Raw genomic sequence first — 13,039 nt, 5'->3', positions numbered from 1 at the left:
TTTGATTGACCCCTCTCTACAAAAATACATCCTATTCCAAATGTAATAGAGTTGACAAAAGATTTGAACTTTTATATTGGAACTCTGTTTTTTCTTTCATGTCGTCCACATACAAAATGACATCATTAATACTTTTCATGTCCATACCCCCCGCAAGAAAAAAAAACTGCAAAATATACAAAACACACACAAAAAAAAAAATAAAGAATGCCATTTGAATTGCAGTACAAAATATTAACAGTGAAAACAATTGTTTTCAGCTTGGAAAACAGACATTAACCCTTTAGTGTTCACATTATTCTGCCAAAATTAATGCTTTTTCATCCACATTGTTTTGAACTAATCATGCATTATCTTATAGCTATGAGATTTTGATGAGGTAGCTGTTAATTTTCAAAATGATATTGTAGGGTTGGTGTGAGAGACCAGATTTGGCCAGTTTGAACATAAAACAAGCAGAATACTTTTGGCCAGATATGGCCGGCTTAAATGCTAAAGGGTTTAAACAATAATGATTAGCGTGAATATATCCTGTGGAAATGTGAATGAAAACAACTTTAGTAGACATGAATCTATCACATCAAACATAAATACGAATAACAAAATACTACTCTAGAAAAACATTTGAATAATGCACTCTTAATGATTAAAAAATAAATGTCCAACCATACCCGTTGTTGACTCCAATTTCTTCAATTATCTATTCACATGCAAATGCAAACCTGGAAGTACGTATAATACTACTACTGGATAGCCCAGGGTGAAATCTGAGGGTGGATTGACCTTTATACTGTACTCTACTACGTTCTTAACAGAACATACCATAACTATATATATATATATATATATATATATATATATATATATATATACATGCACAACTGGGGAACTCACCTAATTTCCTTCTCCAGACATCCCCACTATCATTTCTCTAATTGCAGTATTTTGTTGTTGTAAAAGAATGTAAGTAACCAAGCAGTTCCACTTATAGCAAGAAACCCATTCCATTCTGGACCTTCTTCATACTTTGAGCTCCCACCCCACCCCACCCCACCACATCAGTGAGCATAACGCCACCCTCCTCTTCTGTAACCCCACTCATTGAAGGGGTGCTTGGTCTTACATCTAATCTACCTACTTAGCTTGGTTTATATGACTTATGTTTAATATAAACACTTTAGGGTTACTCCATTCACACTACAGTGGTAAGAAATTCTCAAGAGAGCCGAACAGCAGAAGGTCTTTAGAAATGATCCCTGCCCTTGCCTTAGGCAAATGTTTTGGCCCTTTACTTTTTAGATTCTAAGGAGACCTGGTTGTATTCAGATTGTGAATCCTGTGTACCCTTCTGCAAGTTTCCAATCACACCACTTAATACATGGAGCGTCCCGAAAGTCACTGATGGTTTTCAATTTTTAATAACTCCCTCAACTTTACAAATAAATGCAAGAAATTTTGATACAACATAAAGGACATAATGGAAATTAATATACACAAGTCAAATGTTGCAACACCATTACCTCACATATGAAAAATGACATTGCTTAAATGGTAGCCATTTTCGGCTTTGTATGTCCATGCTCTTTCCAAAACTTGCACCATAACACCCTCAAGAGTTTCAGACTCCACTTCTGATTTCTCTATTAATGTTCTCCTTCAGTTATACCAGGATCTCTAGTTTGCTGATGTAAATCCTCTCTTTCAGGTATCCCAACAAGAAAAAATTTGGGCTGGTCAAGTCTAGGGAATGTGAAGGCCAGTTGACATTGCCGTAGTGGGAGATTATTCTCTCTCCAAAGCACTGCCATAGCAACTGCATTGTTTCTCTTGCAGTATGGGCAGTTACCCCATCTTGCTGGAACCATGTGTGAGGTCTACTTTGAATGGTTAGGTGTAAAAAGGGCCTCAACCATGGTTCTGTACCATTCTCCAGTCACTGTGACAACATTTTCATCATCTGGAGTAACTGAACAAGAGCATCAATAGAGAAATCAGAGAAGTGGGGTTGGAAACTCTTGAGGGTGTTACGGTGCAAGTTTTGGAAAGAGCATGGATGTGTGAAGCTGAAAATGGCTGCCCATTTTAACAATGTCATTTTTCTTATGTCATGTAGTGGTGTTGCAAAATTTGACTTATGCATATTAATTTCCATTATGTCTTCTATATTGTATCAAAATTTCATGCATTTATTTGTAAAGTTAAGGGAGTTATTAAAAATTGAACCCCATCAGTGACTTTTGGGACACCCTGTATATAACTCAAAAATATAAAAACCAACAAGCAAGTAGCAATGTGCTCATGCAACCTACTAGAAATAGCAGCCAAATATTTGCGACCTAAAGAAAGGAAAGACACTGGATAATGAGGGCCTAGACGGAAAAAAAAAACAAAAAGAAAATAAGAGTCCAAATAACATGAGGAGCGGAAGATATTGTAATGGCTGACTACTCAGCATTGACCTTGGGTTAAATAAGAAGAACATTAAAAAAAAAAATGTGAAAATGAATAACATACCCTCTCAAGGCTTTTCTAAGGTTAACCAGCCAATCATATTTAAACATTCCACCGTCAAAGAGGACACCGTTTTTATAAAGTATCAGATCCTGCAAAAATAATTTTAAAAATGGAAGAAAGTAATTCAGAATTTAAAGATTAGTTGCAAAATTACAAGAAATTTTTAGTTCTTTTTATAGGATTGAACTGTGCAAAGACTAAATGGATGGAAAGGTCAAACTTGAAGGAACAAAATTTATAAAAACATAATGTATATGTGTATATACATATATGTGTGTGCATGTGTCATCATCATCTTTAATGCCCGACACCCATGCTGGCATGGGTTGGATGGTTTGACTGAGGACTGGCACATTGGGGACCTGCACCAGACTTCAATCTGATTTGGCATGGTGTTCCACAGCTGGACTCCCCCCCTTTTAACACCAACCACTCCTAGAGTGTAATGGGTGCTTTTATGTGCCACCGGCATGGTTGCCATTTGCGTGACACCAGTATCTTCCACAACTGTAATTATATACATATTTTTACAAGCTTCAGTCATTTGACTGTGGCCATGCTGGAGCACCACCTTAAAGGGTTTTTTTAGTAGCAGCAATTGATCCCAGGACTTATTCTTTGTAAGCCTAGCACTTATTCTATCGGTCTCTTTTGCTCAACTGCTATGTTACAGGGACGTAAACACACCAACACTGGTGGTCAAGCAATGGTAAGGAGTCAATAATAGACACAAAGACACGCACATAAATATATATGGGCTCCTTTCAGTTTCCGTCTACCAAATTCACTCAAAGCTTTGGCTGGCCAGAGGGTATAGCAGAAGACACTTGTCCAAGGCGCCACACTGTGGGAATGGTACCTGAAATATGCTGCTGGGAAGCAAGCTTCTTACCACACAGCCATGCCTGTATATGTGTATATACATATATATATATATACACATATATATTTATTTATTTATTTATTGCCCACAGGGAGCTAAACACAGAGGGGACAAACAAGGACAGACAAAAAGATTAAGTCGATTATATCGACTCCAGTGCGTACTTATTTAATTGACCCCAAAATGATGAAAGGCAAAATCAACCTCAGCAGAATTTGAACTCGGAACATAATGGCAGACAAAATAGCGCTAAGCATTTCACCCGGTGTTCTAATAATTCTGCCAGCTCGCATATTTATATATATATATATATAAACATCTTTACCCCTGGTAATTCCCGGGGGTAAAGATGTTCTATTGAAATGCCTTATTACTCTGATATAAGAAAGTAGTTTTATTATAACTGCTACAAAAGGTGTATTTTCCGTCATGAAAAAGTACAAAAAACTGTCAGCTGGAGGAGGGAGAGATTGTTGGAAGTTGGAGAAAGAGGTTTTCGGAGATTGGCGAGAAAGATTGTCGCAGGTTGGTGAGAGGCAAAGACATTATTCTGATTAGCAAAGGCATCTGGGTAATGTATAACTGCTGTCATTCACAGAAAAACTATTGTTTTACCATGAGAAAAGTGCTGTTGAAGTGTCAAGTGAAATTTGGCAATCGAGGATCAAATCCACACTATGCCTGCATGAAGCCACTACAAATACATTGTGGAATAAAAAACTTATCTACTGTCATGGAAAAAGTGTAACTGTAAAAATGCAGAATTATTGGAGCAATGGGCATTAAAAAAGTATGTATCTATAGAAATGTATGAATGAAGTCTTTAAGGTTTAAGATTCAAATTAAGGAAGTGCAATAATAATGTTTAGCAGTTCAAAACTGTGAGTAGTGAAATGCAGAACTGGGTTGGCTGATCGTGAGAATCAAATATTGATTGCTTCGCTAAAATCTGCAGGTGGTATAGGTTGTTTAAGTAAAATATTAGTAATATGTAGTGATTCCAATCTGATCTGGCAAGGTTTCTACAGCTGTATGCCCTTCCTAACACCAACCACTCCAAGAATGTAGTGGGTATTTTTTACATGCCATGACTATGGTCTCACTTGGCTTGGCAGGTCAACGCAAGCATGGTATATCACCAATATACTGAATATTGTAAGGCAGCAAGCAGACAGAATTGTTATTGAGTCAGGCAACATGCTTTAGCAGCATTTCATCTATCTTTATGCTCTGAGTCCAAATTCTGCTGAGGTTGACCTCTGCTTTCTGTCCTTTCAGGATTGACAAAATAAGTACCAGTTGAGTACTGGGGTTGATGTAATTGATTTACCCCGCTCTCCTTTGAAAGTGTTAGCCTTGTGCCAAAGTTTGAAACCGATATACTGAACAGCATACTCAATTGTGAGCATGGTGAGTTTTTAAAAGATTTACAAAAAAAAAAAAAAAGTTATGGTTCGACCCATGCCAACAAGGAAAGCAGACAGTAAGTGATGGTGATGATATAGCTTTAATTATTAAAGTTGGAATTAGTTGTAATTAATAAAAACCGTACATTTTTAAAATCATAGCATACACAACCATGATATAAGATATGTAACCAATTTAGTATCTATATGAACAGGGTTAATTAACAGCATGAGTTAAGTCGATTCCATCACAGATTATTAAAGAAATGATATGACTTATACAGTTCTACGAAATGACTTTAATTACAGTGTACTTTTTTAAAAATAGAAATGAACAAAAAAAAATAGTACAAACCAAATCAACAGGAACACATTCAATTCCTAAGTGATTTTCAACCAATTCATCTGTTCTTGTTCTGGAATGAAAAAATTACACAAGATTTCACAGTTGCAAATGTAAAGTATTTCCAATGATTGTATATAACCTATATTTTCTTTTTTTACTCTTTTACTCTTTTACTCGCTTCAGTCAGCCAACTGCAGCCATGCTGGAGCACCGCCTTTTAGTTGAACAAATCGACCACAAGACTTTATTATCTGTAAGCCTAGTACTTATTCTATCAGTCTCCCCTGCCAAACTGCTAAGTTACAGGGATGTAAACACACCAAAAATGGGTTGTGAAGCGATGGTGGGGGGACAAACATATACATATATTGGGTCATCCCATAAATAATGCGGTTTTTTCAATTACATGAACTAAAAGTCAGAGGGGACAGGATAAACTACCTGCATCAACTTGCTATAAAAGCAGGTAGTAATTTTACTGGTCAATATAAAGATCCTCACCCAGGAACAAAAAAAAAAAAAAAAATTAACCAGCCTGGGTGGGTGGTGCTAGCAAGTATGTGCAAAACGAATATGAAAACAAAAATGTGTGCTGATGACCCTCGGGGGTGGGGAGGCGACTTTTGGAAAATTCACAAGATCCGATTTTTCTGTCGTAACTTCTGGTAAAATGGATATATATTGATTTTTTTTTTAATGGAATCCCACGTTTTTGGTTATGGAGGATTGAATTCTGAAAAAAAAATTTTCAAAATTTCAATCCCTCCCACCATTACTTTTCACTTTTACCGGAAATTTTTTTTTTAAATTTGAAATTAAAATTTGAATTTGTGTTTATTTTTTCCATATTCTTAATCTCCATGTTTCCATGCAGACTGATGGAAAAAAAAAAATTCTAAAAAACCACTTTAATTTCACATGAATTACTTTGTTGTATTATTGTGGGAAATTAGCTCTGATCTTGAGCAGTTAAGATAAAGCCTTCACTCTCTGCCTTTAGCCCTGAGCTCCATGGCCACTGATGGGTGTGCTTCTCATCTACATCAGCTTGTTTGTTATGGGCCACATATTTGCCATGCAGAAGTTTTTGTTCCCACCTATCAGCCAATTGTTCAAGAGCATTTTACTTTGCTATTGATTTCACCTTCTTTACAACTGCAGTTGCTGCACTTCCATCATGCTGTTCAACCTGGGTATTATGCATCAACTCCCCTGAAAATATATTGCTCTCCTTCATAACTTCTTACATCTTTCATGGTTTTCAATGAGCTTTAGCATCCAGTTGTCAGATGTTTCAAGATATTTTGCCAGTCCAATTGTACTAGTTTTGTAAGAGATTTTAAATTGGATCAAGCCTCAACCTCCTTGAGTTCTGAGTAAGTAAAGATGATCTGCATCTGTCTAGGTGGTGCATCTTATGAACTTTCCTGTCAATCTTCCTTATTCCGCTTATGTTCCAGTTCAGCACATTGAAACTGTAAATAACAACTGAAACTGCTAAGGAATTTATAGCCAACACCTTGTTACGTGCATTTAACTCGGATTTTAGAAGTGCTCAAACTCTCATGTAACATTCCTTCCTGATTTTTTCTTTCATACTTGTATGCTGAATGCCAAAGCCTTCATCTATTCCAAGGTATTTGTAAGTTTGTTCCTGCCCGAGTTCTTTTATGACTGTGTCAACATCCAACACCACTGAATGTGAGGTCTTCAATTTCCCTTTCTGGAAAGTGGCCTTAGCACAGTTATCAAGATCAAATTCCATCCCAATGTCATCACTGAATGCTTTCACAGTACGTAGCAGTCCTTCAAGCTCATTATCATCTTTGCCATAGAGTTTTCAGTCATCCATATACTATGGATGACTGACTTTCTTGTCGCCAATTTATATCAATACCCTGTTCTGTTACGTTCACTTGCAAGGGGTATTAGAGCTATGCAAAAAATTGAAGGTGAAAGTGAATCACCTTGGAAAATGCTGCAGTTAATATTAATATTTTTTGTGGTCAGTACTCCATTAGAGTGGTATAATTGGAAATTCATATTCCAAACTGATATGTTGTGCTTCAGGAAGTTTGAAATCACATTATTATTATTATTATTATTATTATTATCATTATTATCATTATTATTGCCTTTGCACAGCTTCTAATGCTGGAGATGTACTACAATGTCAGCTGTTCCCTACCAGTGAACTAAGGTAACACCTCTTATTTTTCAATCACCTTCCGGAGTATTTGAGCGGTTCCAAGCAGTAATGTTTTCTGCAAGTGTTCCACCCTTATCGCAGCCCCTATTTATAAGTTCATGTGGAGATGAAGTTACAAGGGAGCCCCTTTTTTGATCACTCAACCAGCAAAAAATAGTAACTAAATCTCCCTCATTTTAAATAAAGCAAGACACAGACATCCTAACAAAAGAATTGGAATTTGTCTTCTATCTTTTACTTGTTTCAGTCATTAGACTGTGGCCATGCTGGGGCACCACCTTGAAGAGTCTTTTAGTCAAATGAAATGACTCCAGGACTTATTCTATTGGTCACTTTTGCCAAACTGCTAAGTTACAGGGATGTAAACACACCAACACCAGTTATCAAGTAGTGGTGGGGTACAAACACAGACAGACACACACATATATATGACAAGCTTCTTTCAGTTTCCATCTACCAAATCCACTCACAAGGCTTTGGTCAGCCTGAGTCTATAGTGGAAGCTACTTGCCCAAGGTGCCACATAGTGGGACTGAATGGGGAACCTGCATTTAGCCACAGTTAGAATGCTTTTGATATGTCTGTCACTCTTAGAGATATTAATTAGAAACAAAAAAAAAAAAAAAAAAGAAAAGAAAAGAAAAGAACTTACTCATGTCTTCCTTCAATTAATTCAGTTGTTACATTATTTTTGCCCTTCAGAAGAGTCACGTCATTCTTTTTGGTATCATTACGTGGAATATCAGCAACGATATTCTCAATTTCCTGGAAAAAAATCAAAGGATGAAAGATTTCCAAATTGAAAATAATTACGAACGTGGTAACAACAACAGCACCATCATTGTCACCATCTTCATCATGACAAAAGACAAAGGCATGGAAGGGGAAGAATATAATAATAATTTCCATCTTAGGCCCAAGGCTTAGAAGCTTCCTAGAGAAAGATATAATAAATAGTAATTTGTAGAAATCTCTTCACTACCATTAAGTATGAAAAACAAAGTCAAAATTAAGCCAGTGATTGGTTGGTAATGCTGATGATGATGAAGCTGATAATGTTGATATTGGTGATGATGGCAGAGATTGGTTGATAATGCTGATGATGTTGGATAATGAAGATGATGGCAGTAATTGGTTAATAATGCTGCTGCTGATGAAACTGATAATGTTGATAATGCAGACGATGGCAGGAATTGGCTGATAATGCTGATGGTGAAGACCAGAACAGGCAAACCTCACCTTTATTGGCAATTGGTTCCAAAACATGTGACTTAACTTGAAAAATGATATAACATGGAAAATCATTTAAAAAATTCAATAGTTTAAATCCATTTTAATAAATGGTGCGTCCATATTTTTATATCACCATCACCATCATTTAACATCCCTTTTCCATGCTGGCAAGGCAGAAGAGCTGTACCAGGCACCAATTATCTGTTTAAGCATGTTTATACAGCTGGATGCTGTTCCTAATGCTAACCACTCTACAGAGTGTACTGGGGGCTTCTTACATGATGCCAACACATATGCCTTTTGCATGTATTTTATATGATTTTCCACCTCAGTATTGGGTTTTAGGTGTTTTTTTAAAAATTTGTTTTTAAATGTTTGCTGAGACTGATGTAATGTCAAATAAATTGAATAAAGCATTCAATCTACTAAAATTAATAACCAAGCTTCCATCAACTCATGTCCTTGTCGTAAAACCAATGGAAGGACATTGGATGGTTATCCTAGATGCACTATGTTTTAAAGGAACAACTTTGGTCGTTATCTAATCCAGTAGTTCTCAACCATTTTTTGCCTATGGTCCCTTTTGATTGCTATTTTACTAGGATGAACCTTCATAATCATTCCATGTTTCAAATATTTTCATAATTAAATATTATTGGGAACCATATTTTTTTTACTTGTTTCAGTCATTTGATTGTGGCCATACTGGAACACCACCTTAAAAGGAGTTAGTTGAAGAACTCGACCCTAGGACTTATTCTTTGTAAGCCTAGTACTTATTGTATTGGTCTCTTTTGTCAAACTGTTAAGTTACAGGGGATACAGACACAGCAGCATCAGTTGTCAAGTGATGGCAGGGGGACAAACACAAATACATACAAATCATCATCATCATTTAATGTCCACTTTCCATGCTGACTGATGACTAGAAAGCTAGGAGGCTGCACCAGGTTCCAATTTGATCCAGCAAGGTTTCTACAGCTGGATGCCCTTCCTAATGCCAATCACTCCAAGAGTGTAGTGGGTGCTTTTTATGTGCCACCGGCACTGGCATTGACCACACTTATATGGTGCTTTTAACATGTACAATGGGCTTTTTCCAGTTTCTGTCTACCAAATCCACTCACAAGGCTTTGGTTGGCCTGAGGCTATGGTAGAAAAAATTGTTAAAATATTTTGTGTATTGTAGAAATATAATCAGTTTACTGCAGATAAATTTTAACAAAATCTTGTATGGAAGCCCAGTTGAGAACCATTAGTCTAGTGAATCAAAACTGATATGGGAGTTAAACAACAGCAGCAGCAGCAGCCACTGCCACCACCACTGCTGCTGCTACTTTAGTGTAATGTTAATGTTTCTTTCTTGAACCATGCCAGGCTCCTAAGGGCTGGTTTCCCGGTTTCATGGCGTCAATATTCACCAACTGGATGGGACGCCGGTCCATTGCAACGTTACTCATTTTTGCCAGCTGAGTGCACTGGAGCAACGTGAAATGAAGTGTTTTGCTCAAGAACACAACGCCTCACCCAGTCCAGGAATCGAAATCACAATCTTACGATCATTAGTACAACACTCTAACCACTAAGGCACATGCCTCCACTATTTTAGTGTAAAAGGTAGTCTAAATAATAAAGAAAGCCAACTGTGAAGTAGGCATTGTTTTACAAACCTTGATTAATAAATCTACTTGCAGGAAATACTTATCCAGTTTAAACCTGTAAAACAAAATTGAACAGTTACTGATTTCTATTAATGACATGTGACTTCAGATTTAGGGAGAAAAATAGAGTTGATTAATTTGATGTCAGTATATCACTGGCATTTATTTTATTACCCTCCCTCAAATGATAAAAGGTGAGGCTAGCAGCAATAAGATTTGAACTAACAGCATAAAATTGTGAATTGGCAGAAACAAAATATCACAAAACATTTTGCAAGGTGCTAGTTTTACAGCCAAATTAGTGAATATCATTAATCTATACATAATGTGTGTATGTGCATGTGTGGTGTTTGTAGAATGCATATATATATATATATATATATATATATATATATATATATATATAATAATAATTAATATTTTGAACTAACAGGTATAAATTGATTAATGTGTTTAAATGTTGAGTAGAGTACTGGCACAGTTTAGGCTACATGTCATCTGCAGTTGTGCTATACTCCAATTGGATCTATTTCAGGAACTCTGCAGTGTTAGTTAGGGTAATTGTATTGATTAAGTAACAAGAAGGTGGATTTACTACAAAACTTTATTCAGTATAATGTTTGTTTCCACCTGTCCTACTATTGTCCTTTACATAGGACACCAGCAGGACAGGTCGAAACGAATGTTGCACAGAATGGAGTTTAATACCAAATCCATCTTCTCATTACTTAATTAATATATATATATATATATATATCAAAATTCAATACAGGAAGAGAGATTCAGGTATCAAGTTATTACTGGTCAAAACCAACACATATTCAAGCTGGGAGCATAACAATATATATACATACTTATTTATTATACCACATACATATGCATATATATATATATATACACATGCATATATATACATATGCACATATATATATACACACATACATATATATGCATATGCACATATATATACACACATACATATATATGTATATGCATATATATATACGCACATACATATATATGTATATGCACATACATATATATGTATATGCACATATATATATGCACATGCACATATATATATGCACATACATATATATATATATATATATATATATATATATATATATATATATACGTATATATACATACATACATATATATATATATACATACATATATATTAAGTCTGTTTTTAAGAGGCCAATTTTTGAGAATTGCATTTTCCTCGCGTTCAGTAAAAATGTGTTTATTATGGTAGCTTAGTGTGAGGCATTATTCTATAGTAATGCCCTTATATAAATATATTCTAGAGATAATGATGGATTTTTCCCTTACGAGTTTTTTCACGCTAGCTACTTGATAAAATTTTTGTAAAAGATTTTTATCCTATTATTGAATTAATCAAATATATAACCGGAATATATTCAGTGCTGAATTATTTTCTGGTATAAACATGTGTACCGAAGTGCAATTAAAAAAAAGCCCGCTTCTTACATGAATGTATAGGGAAGAACAATCTTCTATGTACGATGGCGGATACATGGGTGTTCATTTTGGTATGTTGAATCTTTTGTTTATTTTTATATATTCTGACCATACTATACTAATGATCGAAAGTTACATATTATTGTAATAATCGGGAAATCGTTCGATATATAGTTAAGTCTGTTTTTAAGAGGCCAATTTTTGAGAATTGCATTTTCCTCGCGTTTGGTAAAAATGTGTTTATTATGGTAGCTTAGCGTGAGGCATTATTCTATAGTAATGCCTTTATATATATATATATATATATATATAGGGAGAATTCACATAAAAACAAAAGACGAAGACAGGTGGTGTAGACAACAAACAGATGTATTAGTTTAATGCTTGGGAAGTAAAAAAAGTCTTTAACATTTCAAACCTATCCTCTTCCACAGAAAGAAACAAGGAGAGAAAATAAAGAATGTGTAGTGGCTAGCGTTCTATCATGGTGAATGCCAGACAGAAGGATCACACAGGAGAGCTAGGAAGAAGGGGAGATAATAAAGTAGTGGTGATCCCAAAACGAAGGTGCGCATGCATGTGTATAAGAGAGTATGTATGTGCGTGTGAAAGAGGACTGGTGACCTTGATGTGTGTGTGTGTGTGTGTATATGTAAGTGTGAAGATGTGGGGCTGGGAAGTGGTCTGTGCTAGTGTGTGCGTGGTGATGTGTTGTGTTGTGTGATATGGTGGTGTATGGTATAGTGTGATGGTGTTGGGAGGTGGGGGAGGCAAGAGTGGGGAAAGCAAGGGTTGGTGGGGGTTAGGCTGCAGGTGGAGGTAGAGGTGAGGTATGTGAGAGTGGGTGTAAGGGGTGGGGTGGGATGGGAAGGTGGGGTTGGAATGTGTAAGGGTGGGGGTGGGGTTACGAGGGAGGGAGGGAGAAGGTGGGTAGGAGTGAAGGGAAGAGAGAAGGAGTAGGAGTGAAGAGAAGTAGGAGTTGGAGCAAGAGGAGAGGTGGGTGGGAGGAAGTAGGTGTGAGGGGGAGGGGAGCGAGGGGAGGAGAGTTGAGCTCATGTGGCGCAAAGGAGGGAAGAGAGAAGATTAATCCCTGTTCACGGCGCAAACGGGTGTCTGGATGGCCCCTGTGCAAGAACAATCCAAACACAGACAGATGTTGCAAAGAGTACATACACACACACATGTGTATATATATATATATATATATATATATATATATATATATATATATATACACACACACACACACATATATGTATATACATATCTATACATACATATATATATATATATATATAT

At 36.1% G+C, this 13,039-nt stretch overlaps 1 protein-coding gene across 2 annotated transcripts in view; it reads right to left on the bottom strand.

Annotated features, from left to right (window-relative positions):
* Positions 1 to 13,039, bottom strand: part of LOC106877687 (uncharacterized) — a 288,271-nt gene that overhangs the window by 7,685 nt on the left and 267,547 nt on the right. For both annotated transcript variants that reach the window (XM_089353047.1, XM_089353048.1), the window contains 4 exons: positions 10,262 to 10,307; positions 8,011 to 8,123; positions 5,159 to 5,219; positions 2,515 to 2,603 (listed from right to left, as the gene is read on the bottom strand). In XM_089353047.1, the coding sequence (XP_089209173.1) occupies positions 2,515 to 2,603; positions 5,159 to 5,219; positions 8,011 to 8,123; positions 10,262 to 10,307 (309 nt within the window). The remainder of the gene's footprint in view (positions 1 to 2,514; positions 2,604 to 5,158; positions 5,220 to 8,010; positions 8,124 to 10,261; positions 10,308 to 13,039) is intronic.

This window comes from Octopus bimaculoides, chromosome 5, assembly GCF_046866305.1.
Source record: "Octopus bimaculoides isolate indiv1 chromosome 5, ASM4686630v1, whole genome shotgun sequence".
NCBI classification, from domain to species: Eukaryota; Metazoa; Mollusca; class Cephalopoda; order Octopoda; family Octopodidae; genus Octopus; species Octopus bimaculoides.
Note: the sequence above shows the minus strand (reverse complement) of the source record. Positions and strands in the feature narration are given on the sequence as shown.